This window comes from Drosophila elegans, unplaced genomic scaffold (genome assembly GCF_018152505.1).
Source record: "Drosophila elegans isolate 14027-0461.03 unplaced genomic scaffold, ASM1815250v1 contig_119, whole genome shotgun sequence".
NCBI lineage: Eukaryota > Metazoa > Arthropoda > Insecta > Diptera > Drosophilidae > Drosophila > Drosophila elegans.
The window spans coordinates 111935-132119 of record NW_024545483.1 but is presented as its reverse complement, the minus strand read 5'-3'; the positions used below and the strand labels follow the sequence as shown (position 1 = coordinate 132119).

At 40.6% G+C, this 20185-nt stretch overlaps 1 protein-coding gene across 1 annotated transcript; it reads right to left on the bottom strand.

Annotated features, from left to right (window-relative positions):
- Window positions 1-7237: 7237 nt before the first annotated feature.
- On the bottom strand, window positions 7238-13373 carry LOC108141580 (protein disconnected). The gene is made up of 2 exons (XM_017265026.2): window positions 12994-13373; window positions 7238-9988 (listed from the first exon to the last, which is right to left on the bottom strand). The coding sequence occupies exon 2, from the start codon at window positions 9934-9936 to the stop codon at window positions 8101-8103; it is 1836 nt and encodes a 611-aa protein (XP_017120515.1). The 5' UTR covers window positions 9937-9988; window positions 12994-13373; the 3' UTR covers window positions 7238-8100.
- Between the last annotated feature and the right edge of the window lie 6812 nt (window positions 13374-20185).

The window sequence follows — 20185 nt, the reverse complement described above, 5'->3', positions numbered from 1 at the left end:
ATAGATAGTATATAGTATAGTATATAAGTCCTGTATATAAAGCTCAAAAATACATTTCAAACAATACATAATCTGATCTGGAAGGATTATCGTCTCAGTTTTTTGCAAGTGTACTTGTTTTCACAATAGATATAAATTAATAAATTTGTACAAATTTGTATACCCTTGCAGAGGAAGACATTTCCGACCCTATAAAGTATATATATTCTTGATCAGCATCAATAGGAGAGTCGATCTAGCCATGTCCGTCTGTCCGTCCGTCCGTCCATCTGTCCGTCCGTTTCTACGCAAACTAGACTCTCAGTTTTAAGGCTATCTGCACGAAAAATTTCCAAAAATTGTCTTTCTATTGCAGGTAGTACATAAGTCGGAATCGGGCGACTATAGCATATAGCCCCCATAGGAACAATCGAGTAAATAAATGAAAAAAAAATCTTTTTGACTTATTAATATTTTGACAGTTTGGAATTACGCTTTTAATGTTTTTTTAAATTGGAAAACGATATCGTATAGCTGTCATAGGAACTATCGAATAATTGAATTGGCAATCAAAGCTTCAATGCTTTTAAACATGTATGCAAGTTCATAATTTCAATGTTTTCAAAAATATTTAATTTTTGCATTAGCTGCAAGGGTATATGAACATCGGCTTGCCGAAGTTTGCTTTCTTTCTTGATAAACATCAAATTAGAAACCAGCTATTTAGAAAAAATAAAATAATGATCAGTTTAAAAAAATATTAAGAAAATTTTGACTAAGTGTAGTGTTTTTTATCTACACTGACGGGCAAGTCAGTAACACAATGTTACAACTTGATGCTTAGATCGAGACTCTAAACTTTTCTTACCTACACTTTTAATGACAATCAAACTTTCTATATGTTTAAGTTTTACAAGTTGTATGATGAAATTATTGAAAAGTACTGGAAGCGTGTGGGAAATATTTTATTCCAAAGAAAGGGTCAACATTTGTCACGCTTTCAGGCTTATGAATAATGTTACAGTTCTTAAAACGACTATCTATCGTTTTTTGTGCGTATATGTTTAAGAAAAATGAATTGTAGATTTTCGTTTAAGTTTTTTTAACTTTTTGTATCGCAGCAGTATAACATAGTTTTTGATTATAATAAATATAAAATGTATTTTTGAATTCGTCAGCCACATATACATCTCGAGTTATATGTGTGTCTGCTAAAAAAATAAAAACGAAGAATTGTTTATTTTTATATTACTATCTGTTCGGATCTTTCCATTTAGTTGTTACATAATATAGTCGTTCAAGTTTTGTAAAGTTTAAGTCGAATGGCTTCATTTAGAAGTTTTAAACGCATTTTTATACCCTTGCAGAGGGTATTATAATTTCAGTCAGAAGTTTGCAACGCAGTGAAGAAGACATCTCCGACCCTATAAAGTATATATATTCTTGATCAGCATCACTAGGAGAGTCGATCTAGCCATGTCCGTCTGTCCGTCCGTCTGTCCGTCTATCCGTCTGTCCGTTTGTTTCTACGCAAACTTATCTCTCAGTTTTAAGGCTATCTGCATGAAACTTTCCCAAAAGTTGTCTTTCTATTGCAGGTAGTATATAAGTCGGAACGAGCCGAATCGCTGTTTTTTAATTTTCTTCTTCGACATTTAGTAATGGTTAAATATTTCCGATTTACGATTTAAATAGAAATAATAAAAATATATAAAATAACTATCAAATAATTGAGCTACAAATCATCATAGATTCAATGTTTTTAAACATATACGCAAGTAAATCAAAATTTTAATGTTTTCAAAAATATTTAATTCTGGCAATAGCTGCAAGGGTATATGAACTTCGGCTTGGCGAAGTTTGGTTTCATTCTTGTTTCTTATTACTCCTATCAGCACTATAAGTCGTCACCCGATCCAGTAATAATGAAACTCTACTAAAAGTCTTTATTTTAATGCCAGCAGTACATAAGTGGGCAAGTTGACATGGAAGCAATCAAAAATTAATAGAATAAGTTAAAACTTTTTTATTGTACTCGTTGTGCTGCACGCTCTTAGCCTCTAGTGTTGACTATGCAGTTCGACAGATGGCGCCACATAAACTTCGACTGTTTTGTAGAGAAATACTTACGTTGAAGTTTGTTGGCTGAGTAACGGCTATATAATAGTCAAAGCACTCGAGTGTAGCGTTCTTTCTTGTTTTTTAATACATGCGATTTTAGAAATGTTAACTTCCCTTCTAATTTTTTGCACGCTTTCATTGGAAGTTCCAAAACTGTCATCCCAATTGGCGAAAAAAAGGTAACAAAAACTCGTTTTGATTTACCTTTCCAAAACAGATATAGCCGAATCCTTTTAAAACACAATTTAGTGTAGGTTACGTTACACTTGTCGACAAAAAAATGGAATTTAACTGCAGATTACTAATCCGAAACCGAAAACATAACGAAATCGAGGACAAGGTCTCGAATAGCTTTGACTTCTAGGACCTTCTTAAAGCTTTATAAAACGAATTATTACGAGGCCCAGAGCTGTTGTTTAGCTTAAACTAAACTTAAACAAGAAAACTTTATGTGGGGCCTCAGGTTTTTTAAAAAATTACATTTTACGAAGCCAATTTTTTCACTATTTTGTATCTGTAGTAGTCTTATTTATATAATATCTAGCGTGTATCTATTACTTATTATGCACTAGTAGTTATTAAATTAAATGAAACAAGAAAGAAAGCAAAAGTTTACACACCCTTGCAGCTACTGCAAAAAGAAAACATCTAAGATTCGAATTCTATGAGTACCTATTAACAACCAATGAAGCTATGATGAATTTTACTTCAATTATTCGATCGTTTTTTATGGCAGCGATTAGAAAGCGTAATTTTGAGTTATTAAACCTATAAACTATATCCAATGGAGTTACAAAAAAAATTAAAAACTAAAGAAGTTACAATATTTTTTTTAAATTTTTTTTTAAATATTTTGATTGATCCTATAGGAGCTTTATGATATAGTCGTTCGATTTAAGCCGTAATTCCAAAATAACAAACCATAACTAAATATCGAAGAACCGAAAAAAAAAATTGAAAAGTTATAATTTTTTTTAATTTTGTTTCCGATTGCTCCTAAGGAAGCAATATGATATATGCGTCCGGTATAATGTCGGAAATGTCTCCTTCACTGCGTTGGAAACTTCTGACTGAAATTAAATACCCTCTGCAAGGGTATAAAGGGTATAAGCATCTGCTCCTAAGGTATCCTTTTTATACAGTATTTTAAAATTCAAATAGTTTCCAGCTTTCTTGTGGGCGGAACCCATTAAAAAGCACTTTAATAAAGCCAAGTACTTAAAAACGATTTTTTATTAATTTAACAGAATGTGTGGACATTTTAGCTAATTTATAATACTAATGGCTCATACATTTACACATAAAGTTTCTGTTTTATTTCGTTTGCACACAAGCCACTGAAACCTGAAATATTTATTCGCCCGGGGCACCAATAAAAAACCATCTTTGATTTCATGTTTCTTCAATTTTGCCTTTGTTTATTGTTAATAAAAACTTAAAATGTTGTTGCAAAACAGTATACAATCGGGAGTATCTTTCGTTTGTGGAAGCCATAACATTTCGTTCATCTACGGTCTTTCAGGTTTTTCGATGGGATCGACAAAAGGGTTATGTTTCAATATATAGACATCCCTTGTGGATTAATTCCCGAAAATGTTGCAATATTTGTATTATTGTTTTTAAAATTACTTTTTGTATTATTATTAAAAAATTAATGTTATTAATAATTGTATAATACTATTTTTTTGTTAATTAAGTCTATTTAAAAATCGTTACTATACTACAACCAGAGAAATTGTAGATTTTTTGGGAGGTAACTACAATTTTAGTTTTTTGTTGTTGTTTCTTTGTTTGTTTGTTATAAATGTATACAAAGTTCAATAAAAAGAGTTTTTAGTTTTAGCTTTTAGACTGGTTACACATTTACTACATTACTTTTCGAGAATAGTTTCCCTGAGTTTAGTCCATCATCAGACTCTAATAACAATATTCATGAAGAAAAACTTTCACCGCTTGGTTTGGTCGTACTTTCTTATTTAGTTAGAGTGTTTGCGTATATTTCTTACAACCTTAAGGGGGTATTCTGGTCTAGAAATTTGAAAAAATCGAATTTCCTTGCATATTATGAAAGTTTAGATTTTCTAAAATGGGATCCCAAAAATCCGAGCCTTTAGAATCGTTTCCTAGTCTTTAAACGCGTTTTTCTCAAAACTTATATTTTTTTGGTGGTTGACATTATATTTCAAGTTCTATTGAACCGATGATATATATCTTGTTTATACTACTCTCTATCGCGTCTGCCTCGGCCTTAAAAAAATGTTGATTGTAAAAATTTTTTAAATATTCGAAAAGGTCGACGCCGTTTTGGTTAGTGGTCAACCCGATAACGGCATCTTTACTAAGGAAGATTTTGTTTTATATTTTTCCGATCTTTACAAGGGCTGAAATCATGTCCGAACGCACCGTTTTCTTTTTTTTTTTTGGTGATGATTATGATTTTTTAATTTAATACAACATTTTTCCATACTTACTTACTTACAACACGCCTCGGGGGTAAATCATCGCCGATCATATTTTATTCAAAGTGAAATATTTTGATTTACAATGATTTTTCTTTGGCTGTAGGGTGTGTATTTTTCAAATCGCGGAATCGCCATTTCTTTTATATACTGACATTAAATACAAGATTAATTGACAATAAATAAATGCAAATAAAAAAAGTTTTTGCATTTTTTCGGGAAATAACACTTGAAGTCGCAGACTCCTTGGGTCTTAACTGCAGTCTTGTATTGAAAATTGAGTAAAGGGATATTCCTTAAATTAAATTTGTCTTGGCATGCAAAATAAGAAATAAATGGGCAAATGTCTTGCATTTATATTATAGTTGTGAGTCTTTGAAACTGAAGCAGCTAGACAATTGTAAGATTTGGAGCCTGAGTTTACCTTGAACGACGGGTTTATCTTATGCTTTATATATAACATATATACATATATACTTATTGGGCAACTAGCTATGCACAAATATAACATATCATTTACCGGTTATTATGATCTAAACACTTTGTGCCTTAAATTGAAAATATGTAGGTAGCCAATAGCGGGCAATAAGTTTATGAAATTAAACAAAGCGGCTAATGTTTTGGACTTATATTATAGATCAGTATCTTTCAAACTATATAACAGTCCGGGCAAGGCTTAAAAAATAAGTCTATCTTATTGTCCGTTAATCTGTTCGGTTGTTCGAGAACATATATGTATACTTGATGGGCTACTAGCTCTGCACAAATGGAATATATTATTTTACCGGGTATAATTAGTCTCTTTAAAGAACGCCGTGTCCGATGTGATTGAAAAAAGAGAAGCGAAGAGCGCGGTGTTAATATCGTTGCGTGTCTTGTAGAATCGTAAATATGTGCGAGCGGCGCACGAGAATGCGAGGTTCGGTCGCTACTCCCGTCTACTTAGGGCCTTTCTTTTTGTCCACTTATACGTCTCTCTATCTCTATCTGTATCTCTATCTGTATCTGTATCTGTATATGTATATGTATCTGTGTCTGTATCTGTGTCTCTGTCTGTATCTATATCTGTATCTGTATCTGTATCTCAGAGTGTGTTTTCGAGTGTGTGTATCTGGGTGTGTAATCCGTCCATAAGTGGCCTCAAATGCCTATCCATAATGATGATGACGATGTGGTTGCCTCTGCGACCAATAGTTGGTCATTCATCACGGCGGTCAACGGGGGGAGTATGGGAGGAGTATCGGATAGTATAGTATAGTATAGTTTGGTGAAGTGCGGTGTGTATGGTACAATATAGTATGGTTTGGTCGCGGAACCGAAAACGATTTTTGCCGCATGTCACGCCTTTCCCAGAGTGGATACCAATGTGCGCAAGCGGGAGGGAGAGACACTTTCGAGGGCGTTTCCTATTATAGATCTCATATGATACACATTCGAATCTAGGTCCGTTTGGACAAACATGTACATGAGGTTGGTCCAAGAAAAACCTTACTCTCTTCGTTCAGTATTGATCATTGGTGTGCAATAAATGTATTCGAAAACGAAAAAACTGTCATTCATGTTTTAGGCGTTGCGCGATGTTTAGAATACATTTTCTTACAGCACGTATGAGTTATACACTTTGAGGCTGAGGCCACGGTTCAGACATTAAAACGCATTTATTTCAACCCAATCTTCTGTTTTGTCTTAAATGAGCCAGTTCGCATTGTATTACATAAGCGTGTGAAAAAGAAACCAAACAATTTTCATCAGATTTGGACCGCCCCAATGTAGATATGTAGGGGAGAAAAACTTGAGGGCTGCAACCCCTAAATTTTTCCTCAATATATTCATATTTTAATGTTTTTGCCATATCTGAAAATTCAAATTAGTTAAATACCCCAAAGACACTCAATTGAACGCAACATTATCGAAAGTGTCTAGCATAGACAGTCTGAGTTTTCGGCATGCAGGTCGCAATTCCTGTATAAAACCAAAAAGCGTCGTATTACATTAGATGTTCCGTCGTATTACATTAGATGTTGCCATCTATAGAAGACATCGAGAATTTGAACCAATGGCAATTGAATCGACCACCGTGGGAATCACATGAGTGTAAATGTTCATGTACATACATACTTGCAATGTTATTAACGACAGGAATATAGTATAACAGTGAAGGTGTGCAATATTATCTATAACCTTGGGGACTTATAAAATATGAATATTAATTTTCAATGTTAAATAAATAAACTGGAGTAAGTTTTGTAAAAATGCTGATTATATAGGAGACATTGAATACAATTTACAATGCAATACAATTGCTAATGAGACAAGTAAAATCTGTTCTAAGGTACATATTTAATGCAGCTTTTTAGAATTAAAATAGTTTATAGCTCTGATTTAAACTAAAAATTAATTAACAAAATTGTCAAATTTTGGGAGTAATCCATTTCAAAACCTCTCTAACAAAGCCAAGTACTTGAAAATGTTGTTTTTATTTATATAAAATATAACTTTTCTACATTTGACGAAATTATACTAATAATACTATTTGCACATGATGTATCTACACTCAAAAAAGTAGGACAGAATGGCCTTAAAATTTAGTTTTCTGAGTATACTTTATTTCTTTTGCACGTAGTCCACTAAAATCTGAAAAAATACGTAACCGCCCAGAGCACCAATAAAAAACCATCTTTGATTTCACATTTCTTCAATTTTGCCTTTGTTTATTGTAAATAAAACTTAAAATATTGTTGAAATACAGTACATAATCGTCGGGAGGAATTTTCGTTTGTGGGAGCAATAACATTTCGTTCACCCACGATCCATCAACCGTTTTGATGGACTCAGGGATCGGGACTGGGAACTCTTTAACACAAGGGATATGTTTCAATATAGAAGTTGCTTGCCGTTAGTACATCCAGTTATACAATACATAGTTTATTAATGGCTACGAAAAAAATTGTCTTAAAACTATTTAATATATGCATTCATAATATATTTCGTTATAAATATCAATACTTCGTTGTACACCGATCGAGGGGCAGATCGTTCCCCGATTAGCGATTCTCACTTCTCACTTCTCACTTCTGCACTGCCCAGCCCGCTTTTCAGATGATAGACTTTGCGGATCCGATCCAGGATCCCATTCACATTCACATTCACATTCACACTCGCACACACACACCCCCCAGGCAACCACACACACACACACACACACACACCGAGGAACGGATTGAATACTATACACTTAGATGTCGCACTACGGCTTACATAATACATTATACATAAGAAAAAAAAAATCCATATAACACACGTACGAGCAGAAAAAGCTTAGTTTTGGAGCAATTCCAGTTTACAGGAGGGGGCGAGGGGGGCGGTTTGCGGGGGGCAGGGGCGTGCCTGAGGAGGAGTGCCAGCCATTTAATGGTCCAGCTTTAGCACGACCCCGTACCTGCCCGTCAGCACCCTCCCCCCCAAACGTATCCTTAAAATACGATAAAAAAAAAAAAAAAAAAATTTGACTAAGGAAATCATCTAGAGAATCTTTGCCAGCCTAGACGGAAATCGGCGCATTCGTGGCCGCCGGCGACTGCTGCTGCGGCGACTGCTGGTGGTGCTGGTGGCCATGGCCCAGGTGGTGGTGGTGGGCGAGGTGGTGCTGCTCCGCGTGGTGGTGGGTCAGGTGGAGCAGCTGTTCCGGGTGGTGCGGCTGCACACCTCCGCTGTGGAGGTGGTGGTGGTGCTGCTGCTGCTGCTGCTGCTGCTGCTGCTGATGCTGCTGCGACTTGAGCAGCATTGAGCGGTACATCTCGGACAGAAGGCTCCACATGGGCGGCGAATCCTTGGCCAAGTCCACGGGCGACGCTGAAGGCGATCCCGATCCCGATCCCGATCCCGAACCCAAACCCATCGTTGGCTGGACGGCGGCGGCAGCAGCTGCGGCGGCGAACATCTGGGTTTGGAGCAGACGCAAGTGGTGCCGCTCCTCGAGGTCCAGCACGGGCAGGGGCAGGGACAGGGGCAGGGGCAGCACTGGACGCCGGTTGGCCAGGTAGTCGCCCTCCAGGTCCAGCTCCATCTTGATGCTCGCTGGAGGCAGGATGACGGGGTGACTGGGGCTGCTGCTGTTTCTGGTGCTGGTGGAGGCGGTGGCGGCGGTGGCGGCGGATGAGCAGGCGGATGAGCAGGCGGAGCTGGTGGTGCTGCTGTCGTGACGCCTCCGCTTGCCCAGCAACTGGTCCATGGAGAAGGCGTCGGTGGGCGATCGCTTCTCGCGCTCCAGCTCCTTGTCCTCCTTGTCCTCCTGCTCCTGCTCCTTGTCCGACTCCTGCTCCCGCTCTTGATGATCTTTTTGATCGGCCTCGCGATCCTGTTCCTGCTCCGACTTGCGGCGCTTGTGCAGGCTAAAGTCGAGCGGCTGTTCGACCCGCTCCTCCTCGGCGGCGGTGCTGCTGCTGCTGCTGCTGGCCAGGCTCAGGCTGCAGTGCATCTCCTCGTCCTGCTCCTGTTCCTGCTCCTGATCCAGCTCCTCCTGGTCCTCCTGGTCCTCGTGGTCCTCGTGGTTCTCGTGGTCCTCGCTGGAGGCCGCCGGACTGGAGCTGTTGGCCTGCATGTCCACGTACACAAAGTCCACCTCGTCCTCGGTATCGGCGTCCGGCTCGTGGTCCGCCTCCGGGTCGGCATCCTGGCAGCTGGGCAGCAGGCCCAGTCCGTGCAGGCCCGCCTGTCCGCCGAACATGACGTACGGATGGTGGGCGTGGGCGTGGTGCGGCGGCGGCGGGGGCAGGAGGCCGGGAAAGGCCACCGGGAGGCGTCCGGCGACGGCGGCCGCTGCGGCGGCCGTGCTCGGCGAGAAGACCGGAAACTGCTGGGCCGTCCGACCGTCGTGGGGCGAGATCTTGCGCCGGATGTGCGGCGAGTGGAGCTTGGGATTCGGATTGGCGCTGTGGCGGTTTCGCGAGCGGCGCGAGCTGAACACCATGTTGCAGCCCTCCACCGTGCACTTGTGCATCTCGCGCAGGTGCACCGCCGAGAAGTGGATCTTGAGGGCGCCCTTGTCGCAGAAGGTCTTGAAGCAGATGGAGCACTGCACCCGCTTCTTGCCCGTCGCCGGGTTGATGAACTGCCCGGCCAGGTTGATGGGCGGCGAGCCCCAGCGGCGCGGCTTTGACGAGGATCCGGAGCCCGATGCCGATCCGGAACCGGATCCCGATCCCGATCCCGATCCGGAGCCACTGGATCCGCCGGGCGAGCTGGCCGGGGAGGCGGCGGCATGGGGCTGTGGCTGGGGGAGTGGCCCCGGCCCGTGGGAATGCACATGCTGGTGGGGATGTGGGCCATGGCCCAGCAGATAAGCCGGGGACATGAACGGGTTCATTATGTGCTCCATGTCGTCTGTGGTGGCTCTGCGGTGGCTCGGTGGTTGCTCGGTGGTGGCGGTGCTGCAAAACAGAACAGAACAGAAGCGTATCGTTAGAAGTGTCAATCAGCGGCTGTCAATCAGGAAGTCACTGAGTCGGTCAGTCCCAATCGAAAGTCGAAAACTATTGCTAAATGACAGGGTGGCTGGCTGTTGAGCTGTTGAGCTGCTGAGCTGCCAAGTTGCTAAGTTGCTGGGCAAACCAGATTGCGCAACTATTCGGAATCCGCAACCTTATCGCCCAAAGTCAGCAGGGCAAAATGTGGACATTGACTAGGAACTGGGAACTGGGGACCTGGTCATGGGCATCCACATTTGATGCGCAATTAGAGTGGGAAAAGTCAATACGGTCAAACGACTCGGGGGAGAAAGTTTGTTCGGGGGCGCAATTAATCAGTGGATTACGACGATTACTTTGTCATTGCCGAAAGGCGAACAAGTTGCCACCGCCACGAGAACCACTTCCAATTCATGATTCAACACCAGAGACATCATCCGTCTATTTCTATTTCTATTTCTATTTCTATTTCTATTTCTTTTTCTATTTCTATTTCTTTTTCTATTTCGAATCGAAAAAGGATTGTCGACCTGATTTGCTATGCGAATAACTGGGGAGAATGTCCATATGCATATGCATATCCATATGACAACATCGCTAGACTCAACACAACTCCAACGATTGAAAAGCGTTCCAGAGCAAAAACCTCAAGTGTATTGCCGAGTTTCCAGGTGAAAGCCCCGAAGGAGCTTAGCCAGATTTTGTTGTGGCCCAGACACACACATGGGTACATAGCCCGGTCATATATCGGTGACAACGATAGTAACGTCGGCGAATCTTTCATGTCAGCAGATACAGTAGAACGTCCCCAAAATCATCCAATGATGCATTACCAAATTCTAGCTGCACTGCAAGTTACGAACGCTAATGTAATATATACACAAAATAAATAATCATAAATAAAATACACTGTTGGTATACTTTCAATAAGTGAATAATGTTGAAATATCATATATGGGTTAGAAAAAATCCCGAATGTAATCCCGATATTTCCACTATTTATCGGAGTAGTGCATTCAATATAGAGTTTTACTTTCCCCAACTTGATACGATATAGTTTGAGCTACCGCAATGCGCCGCAGAGTGCCCACTGTACTCGCACACAGGCACAGTGGCCGTGTAAGTGCACAGTGCTTCATTTACTTGAGCGAAATCTTTTACAGCTTTTTCGGTTCTTCTGGCCATTAAAATCGCCTCTGACAACGTCGACGGCGACGACAACATGCGGCGATCAGTGTCGGACTTTGGATCCGATCAGCATCGCCGGAGCCGCCAGAGACTAGCTAGGTTTTTTATTGTGGGCTCCGTTCGCTACCGTAATTGTGAGCAGTCGCAGTCGCAGTCGCAGTCGCAATCGCCGTCGACGTTAAACCGATTCCAGGGGCGTCACAAGCCGGGGACACGATGAGAGTTGCGGATGACGATGTCGTGGCTGGCTATCTGGATTCGATCTCAAAACTCGAACACACCAGCTTGCCCAATGCCAGCCAACACACAACACACAGCCACATACGACTACTGCCGCAGACCCACACTCAGCCAAAGACACATACACAGACACATACACAGAGACAGACACAGACACAGAGACAGACACAGATGCAGAAAGACAGGAGATGGTCGCTTTTATGGGGCTCATTAGTAACGATGACAACAATAGCATTAAAACGAGTGTATGTACACGGCGAAAAACTCAATTGTCGCGTACTTGAGACGATCGGGTTCTGGCTGTCGAATGGGGGGTACCTTACCATCCAACTTAGGGGGAATTTGTCCCAAACACAAATGTTTGCAATACCATCTTCGATCTCTACTCTCGCAATTTATTGCCCGCGATTGTACACTTTGGTCCAGCAGTGTGAACTACTCCTCGTTGCAATCTACTACCTTTATGTTGTATGTAACACGGAGAAGATCGCCTTTAAAGCAGTTTCGAATCATCACCAGTTAGCCAAAGTTTCCAATTTTATGTCAGAGAGTTCTGATAATATAAATAAAATACGTAAATAACCTACTCATGTACTATTAATGACTTTCAAGTGAAAAAATCCCGGACTAGAATTGCATTTCAACTGTCTCCACATTCAGACTTCAATTAAGGTGGCTGGTTTTCTCGCAGTGCAGTCCCTGGACAGATCGAGGTGAGTATGCATGTAGATGGGTAATTATTTTTGTCAAACGCTTAAAATGTCTTAAGCCACCGAGGGAGAAAGGGGGCATGGGGCAAGGGGGCAAGGGGGCAGGGGGAAAACCAATCACAAGTTTTGATGGCTCGGACGAAACGTTTTTTTGATTATCGGCAGTGGCAGCAAAATGTTGAAAGTCCCCAAGACAAGACCGAAGAATTCAGAGACTTGGGCGATGGGCGATGGGAGATGGAAGCTGGGAGATGGAAGCTGGGAGATGGAAGATGGAAGATGCCGAGATGTGAGCAATCCGGCGGCTATAATTGCTGTTGTAGTTGCTGTTAATAGTAGTACATTATAATAAGCAGCAGCTCGGGGACAGGGGAGCGGCGGGGCGTGATGGTCCGAAGATGACAATGCCGATGGCTGGGGTCCAGCGAAAAACAGAGCTCGAAAGCCAGAGACAAAAATCTTAATTACAACTTTGACATTTGGCGTTTCCCCGAAGAGCCGACATTTGATCGTATAATTTGTGCGGTCCACCGCAGAAAATAGAAGCAAAAACAGGAGTACCAAACATTGGATTAACAAGGCATTGACATTCGTTCAATTTCCACAAAAGCAAGTTGGGCAAAGCTACTACTTTAGTTTTTTGAGCTGTACTGTGGAAGTTGTATAAACAAAAACCACTACCAATAAAAGCGGGGAGATAACTTCAAACATCATCACTTTCAATTGGTTCTGATGTCCACTCGATGTTTGATTCAGATTCAGTTTTTCTTTAAATGTATAAACGCAATAGATTTGCCGACGGCAAATCAACGTTTCAGCATCGATACATACCTTTTGCTAAATCAGCAGTTAGTTTTGGATGTTGAATTGTAACTGTGTTTTGGTTTCGCTGGGCGTTTCGGTTTGCTCCTCACTTTGTCACAGGTCTGCCATTAAGGAGAGTTTTTGAAAGTCGTTGATAGAAGGTGCTTTATTTCACTGATTGCGTTGTATTGTATTTGATTTCGTTTTCGTTTTGCTGCCGTGCATTTATTTTCGGTGCATTTTGCTCGATATTAAAAAAGTTGGTCGTTCACTTCGAGCGACGCACTAACACACAAACACACACACACGCGGCAGAGAGAAGTGGACGCGGATATGCGGATGCGATGCGATGCGATGCAAGGCGAGTGCGGAGATGCGGATGCGGAGAGAGATCCACTTCTTCGAATGTCGTGGGTGACACTGATTGTCGATTTGTCGTTCCAGCCACGAAATTGTGCGGCGACTGCGGCGCGGCAGCGACGCTGGCAGAGGGAGCGACAAATGCGGCGACACACAGGCACACAGACACACGGACGCTCGCGGCTCACACACACGCACGCACGCGGGGTGGGTGACACTTGGCTCTCTCTGTCGCTCGCCTTCCGTCTCGCTCGCGCGCACCTGGAGAGTGTGAGAGAGCGCGCTATTGGAATTGGCCTTCGTCACATTGTCGTCGATGGGTCATTAGGCGGCCTGCGGGAGCGAGCGAGAGACCCGCCCGCACTGCAGGCCATTCCGCTCGCACAGTCGGCAAAGCAGTGCGCGGCAAGAGCTATGGGCGCTCTCTTACCTCTCCCGGGCGAAGAGCGCGCAGTGCGTGCGAGCAGTGCCGCCGCTCGAGCGGCTAGTGCCCGTCCGCTCGCACACTGTCGTCTGAGTGGACGAAACCGTTTCGTTGGGTTGACACATGCGACACGTGTAGTTGTGTGCCGCCGACTGACCGCACACACACATACAGAAGCACGCACCGCCGCCAGCCAAAGAGAACGCAGCTCCGCTCTCTCTGCTTAGTAGTGTGAGTGGGAGTGCGCTGGTGTGAGTGCCCAGCCTGCTGTGGTGTGACAGAGAGCGAGAGAGAAACGAGTTCGCCGAGAGTGAAATGGCAATGGCCACAGTACGTGTACGTAATTTGTCGCTGCTGCGACGTCACTTTTTGTCTTGGCTTCTCGGTTCTTCGGTTCGGTTCTTTTAAATTTTTGTCATTTGATGTCTTGTCCACTGTGTGTTGTGTACTCTCTGTCCGTCCCTCTCTCGCGCACACGAATGGCCGCAGCGAGCGGCTCTCTTTGTTTGCGATTGCGCCAGCTATGTGTGCATCTGTGTGGGTGTGTATGGGTGACACTTTGGCAACGGGGGCGATTCGCTTCGATTTTTTTCCTGTCGCCACACAGCACCAATGGAATTCGAGCACTGGTGACAAAGAAGCGTCGCTGTCGCTGCTCTTTCCCCCTCTCCGCACTTATGTAAATCGCTCACACCGACAGTGTGTGTGCGAGTCTGTCTTATGTGTGCGCCTATGTACTTCTCCTTGTCGTTTCATTGTCCTTTTTATTGCCGAATTAAAATTATTCCCACCCACTCATTATGTGTTTGCCAGACGTTGGAATGTCCCACATAAAGACACACACCCACAGCACCCACAACACCCACACAGGCACAACACACATCTGCACGAATGTGGAAGGGAAGTTCTTAAAGCGAAACAAAAGCGTTGTGCAATTTATATTTGCCTTAAATACAAAAGGAACTAAGTCCGAATACCCGACCAGCAGATAATGTTGCATACCTAAAAGGCGCTTGCTTACCGTACCATCAATGGTACATTTCTAGGGAATAGTCTGTATTGCACAATTCAGTTTTTGTTGCGACGTACTTGAAAAATAGATAAATATATGTGCGTACGTGTTGCCAAAGATTATGTAGAAAATTATTTAACAATCTAAATTCTACAGGAATAAATTTTAATTTTAATCTTGATTTGGTCTCTTAAAGGGATTCGCATGTTTGTATATTCTTTAAATTTTCTTTTTCACCCCGCTCACGAATGTAAATGATTGAAAACGTTGTATTTAAAGAGTGTTTTTAAATCAGTACCCGCAACCAAATTACCCTGTTGAAACATAAAAAATTAGTTTACGTTTGGAGGGCACATTGTTCTTAAAATTAAATACATTTAAGCATTCATTATTATTTTCTTGCTTACCTATTACATTGTTATTAATGTTTTGAGTCCTCGAGAATCGGCTTATTAATAATGAAGGTGGTTAGTTATTTTAAGGCTTTATAAACTTACATTACTTTTTCTTATATCTAACAAATACATATCTTTTTGAGATAAAATGGTGAACAAGTTCTCGATATCTGATCGATTTTAAAAATTAGATCGAGCTGTTAATAATAAATCACTACAATTGTTTACTTTTTTCGAAGAAGGATCGGTTTTCGAAGAGTCTAATCTTGTCCAAAGAAAATAATTCCTTTTGAAAAAAGTGACAGCTCTGTCAAAAAAAAAATTAATCATTATAATTATAATTTTTAATTCAAATTTTAAAATAAAGATACAAATCAGATCCGCAGAAATGTACGCTAATGTCTTTTGGCCATGACACGTAACAAATTTGCTTGAAATTACTTTTAAACGCTCAAATCCCAAACTAAATCCGTTGGTGGTGTCATAATGTCATGGTCTCATTTGAGAAATATCCCAAATGTTTTGCCTTAAACTGCGTTATTCAAAGAGTTAATTTAAATATTCATCGGGCTATTATAAAATCAATATGGATATTGCTTAAGTTATTATAAAGAAGTTTACAATAATTTAACCTTGTTGGAAAAACGTTTATCAATTCTTAATATTTTACATTAATATTTCTTGGCTATAAAAATTTAGATATAAGAAGTAAGTAAGATTGACTTTTAACTTATGTCATTGGTTTTGAATGCCATTTTATCGATTACAATAATTAAAATGCGTAACAAAAACAATAACTATATGTTTCTCAGAACTTACATTCATAATTATTTCTAATTAGTATTAAACATGTTTGGGTTTGTTTTCCAATTCCAGTTTTACGAAAGAATTTTGAACTCTGAAAAAAAATACAATGTTGGGATTAAAATACAAAATAGGCTTTCGAGTTTATTCTTGCCTATAAATTTGTCAAGTGGAGGCCATACATTATTCGCTTAAAATGGCTTAAAATTTGTTTTTAGAAGAAAGTTTCCTAAACATCTAATACATACAAATTAAAAAGAACTATCTTAAAAATCAGTATATATTTAAGGCCTTGTTCGAAGTTTGTAGGAAACATTTTTTAAATAACAATGCAAAATTTAGTCAATATTTTACTCAACTGTGCCGTTAATAAGATAATTTAAATTAGTTGTATTATTTATATAGGTACGTTAAAAGTAACCTATGAACTAAATCAAGCTGCGTACCTATAGATCCCAACAAGGTTTGGATGGAAATAAGGCAATCTGTTTAGAATCAAAGCTACGGAATGGAGTCAGTTCCCAAAGTATCTAATGTATCTAATGTATCTAATGACATTAACGTCTCGATAGCCTTCATAATCCCCCAGAGCTGAGTGTCACTTTTCAATTCGGCGCCGCAAGTTATTGATTGATGTGAGTTTGGAGGTGAAAAGTCAATCGGTGCTTGGGACGATTGCGAATGGAAATGGCTTCCCTTCTGTCCTTCTCTGTTGCCAGACTGACTGGCCAGTGCTAGTCAACACTTTCGTTTTTCCTTTCTCTTCTATTGTGTAGCGAAATGCAATCATTAATCAAAAACGCTCGTTTCTCCGTTTCAATGCGCCCCGTCCAGATCTGATAAATAATTGCTATCTTATTATGTCGATTGTCGTTGCTGTCGCCGCCGCTCGCCTGGAATCGAATCGGAATCGAAATCGGACTTTCAGGGAATCGGACTCTGTATCTGCAGTCCGTCACTGGGCCAAAACCACGAGATACAGCCAGGCCAGGCCCAGAGTTCTTTATTAACACGGCACTGCTCCCTTTGTGCCCGAACCGAAATCGAAACGTAATCGAGGTCCGAGCCGAGACGGAACCGATCAATCATTTTTCACACTTTGTCGTCCAGGTTCTCATTCTCATTCTTATTCTCATTCTCATTCTCATTCTCAGTCTCATTTCTCGGCCAGGTCGAAAAACAGGGCGAAAACATCAAGTGGGGCGAGCGAGGCCCCGTGGATTACAAAGATCCGACTCTATATGCGATATTCTCGTCTCCCATCGCCGGAGTGTACTTGACTTTAGGTCAATAAATCGTTTCGGATTTTTGTGCTGGGCCTCTTTCCTCTGATTTTTGTAAATACGATTTACGCTGACACAAATGATATTAAAAATCCATTAATAATTTCGACCCAGCATCGATTTCGATTCCAGCACCAGCTAAATATCAACCTGAGCCTGAGCCTGAGTCTCAAGCTGAACCCAAAAATGGCTGAGAAGCAAAGGCCATGGGAAGTTATCCAGTCCTCTGTTCAGCTCTTCAGTTCTTTAGTTCTTCAGTTCAAACAAAGGCGTCACAACATCTCACATTTAATTACATTTTTCCAGTTTAGCTTGGCCCCCCCTCAATCCCCGCACTGGTCCACGCCCCCAGCTCCTCATGAGAAAGGACAACTCATTAGTTTCTGACGATTTATCCGAAAAACTCAAGCATCTGTGCTCTAGTTGCACATGGATCTTAACATGGATGTGGCTCTTTGCCGGGTGAAGGATTTACGAGACGAATCAGCCTTTTACAGATTATTATAATTATGCTTGGTGTTTCAATGCACCAGGCTATTATAAATAACGCTTGTAATAGTAAAGTGACAGTGACCCATGAATTAAGGGTTTATTTTGAATGTGCCTAGGATTTAAATAATGGTCTCCAATCTGTTGCGGCACAAATTTGATTTTTGTGAGTTAATATTTGTATTATTCATTAGCATCTGCTTATTTATAGGCTAATTCACATTTTTTGAAATTTTTTTACAATGAACGCACCGATTCTGAAAGTTAAGTGATGAATGCTTTTGTAAGTTAAAAATTATACAGCTATAGTTATTTGTCATAACCATATACTTTTAAATTAGTTTTTAGACACTAAAGGTATTCGCCATAATGCACTAATATTTTAAACATATTATAAGCTTAACGACAAAGGTTTTCAATTACAAAACTTTAAATCATCGGCAGCTAAAGTGGCAAAATCAGGCAGTCTTTTTAAGCCGGTGTAAGCAACTCAGGTAGTACAAGTGCGATGCACTTTAATACATCGTGGTGTTATAGAAATATTACTATTACCTCGTGTTTAGCAAGCAAAAACACTTCGATTTAAGTATTGGTCTTTGTATGCAATGATTAATTACCTACATAGTATACATACTTAGTATAAGTTGAATACACAACTTTAAAAAATGCATACAATGATTGGCAACAATATCATTAACTTAGCTTTAAGGCATATTAACAGCTACCACTTGTATTTTTTCTTAACATTAACATTAGGTTTCCCTAAAAAAATCAACAAAATGTACGAAACCAATTTATAGACTATTTTTGGTAATATCAGAAATAAGATCTAAATGTTTAGCCCATTTATTTATCAAGTAGATGACCTGTGAAAAATTGTGTTCGGAAATGGGTCAAAATCTTCTGAAGAACTTGCTGGTTGCATTTTCTATTCTTAGTTTTATTGGGCCTAAAACAATGATACGGGAAATCGCAAATTCTTTAGAGGCGAATGATGGTAAAAATTCATATATATGACTTTTATATTAAAATACAAAAACAAAAGCCTCAGATTTTTGTTGTTTTTGAGGAATACTGTTTTCAAGCTTGATAAAAAAATTATCTATTTAAAATGTTGTATTTTATAGTTCAAATCAAGGATTCCTCCTTTTTTTTTACCCTGTCCTTTACATTTCTTAAGTGACTGTTTTTTGTTTTCACAGGAAGTAACACAGTAGTCGACGAAACTGAATTGAACTGAAGAGATTTTCTCTTTTTTCACCAATAAATTTTTTAAAACCGATTAGACCACTTTTGTTTTGTTTAAGATTAAATATCAAAATACCAAAGTTTATATACGCCTGCAAATATTATATCTTCACAAATATATTCATCAATGCACTAATTTGAATTGATCCTGATTGTTATTTTGTATTTTGTCTATTTATTTTTTCTAGATTTCTGTATCGACCCAGTCGTAAAAAGTGACAACAACAAGAAATTTGTCATGATTTTACAATTGAATTAATACAATGTTGCGACTTTTAACTTCTTTGGGAAGTTTAGTTTCTTTCTCAAGTTCAAACCAGACTTAAAAACCGAGTATACAAAAACTTAAGTTAGACAATGACACACATCAAACATTAGAGGTCATTAAGTTATAGACAGTCTTGGTACATCGTTGTTAAAAATTAGCGAGGGTGGAACGCTAAACTCTGTACTTTCGAGGTAGTCCTTGCTGGGTCACCCTGTAATATTCAGGCTGGCGATTCATTAAAAATATATATCAGCTAACAGCAAACGAGGCCGGGGTCTCGGTGGTGAGGTGATGTGAGGTGAGGTGAGGTGGTGCGATTATCGTACTGCACTTCGACAATTCCTCAATTTCTCAATGAATGCGTGAAGTCCGCGCGGGATGGGTTGGTATGGTTGGGTATGGTTGGGTATGGTTGGGTATGGTCCGCACATGAGACATAATAATGAATCGGTGGCGGTGGCTCTCCTCGGGCCCTTGGCTATTGCACAATTGCAAATCCAGGTAGACGGGAACTGTGATACGGGGAATTCATAAAGGACACGGGTCGGGTTAGTAGTTTCCATTGTGAATACTCCCTTGTCGGCGGTTGCCATGAATATTGTACATTATGTGCCCAATAATTAAGTGAAAGGGTTACAATGCCTTCATGAGAACTCCGCTAACCGGGTGATAAAACTGCGCTTGCCGAAAGGGTTTCGTTTCGCTTCCAACATGTCAGCCCAATTTCATAATGGCCGATCATAAAATCCTGCCGACCATTTCAGGTATGAGATGTATGCCAGGATGCAGGACAATCAGGAAGGACTTAGTTCAATGGCAGTGCCGCCAGCGCTGGGAAGGTCGACTAGCAAACTCGCAAATAACCAACGCGGCGCTGGTCACCCACGAATCCATAATTAACTGTCATAATGCAAACGACCTCTGCAGGCACAGTGA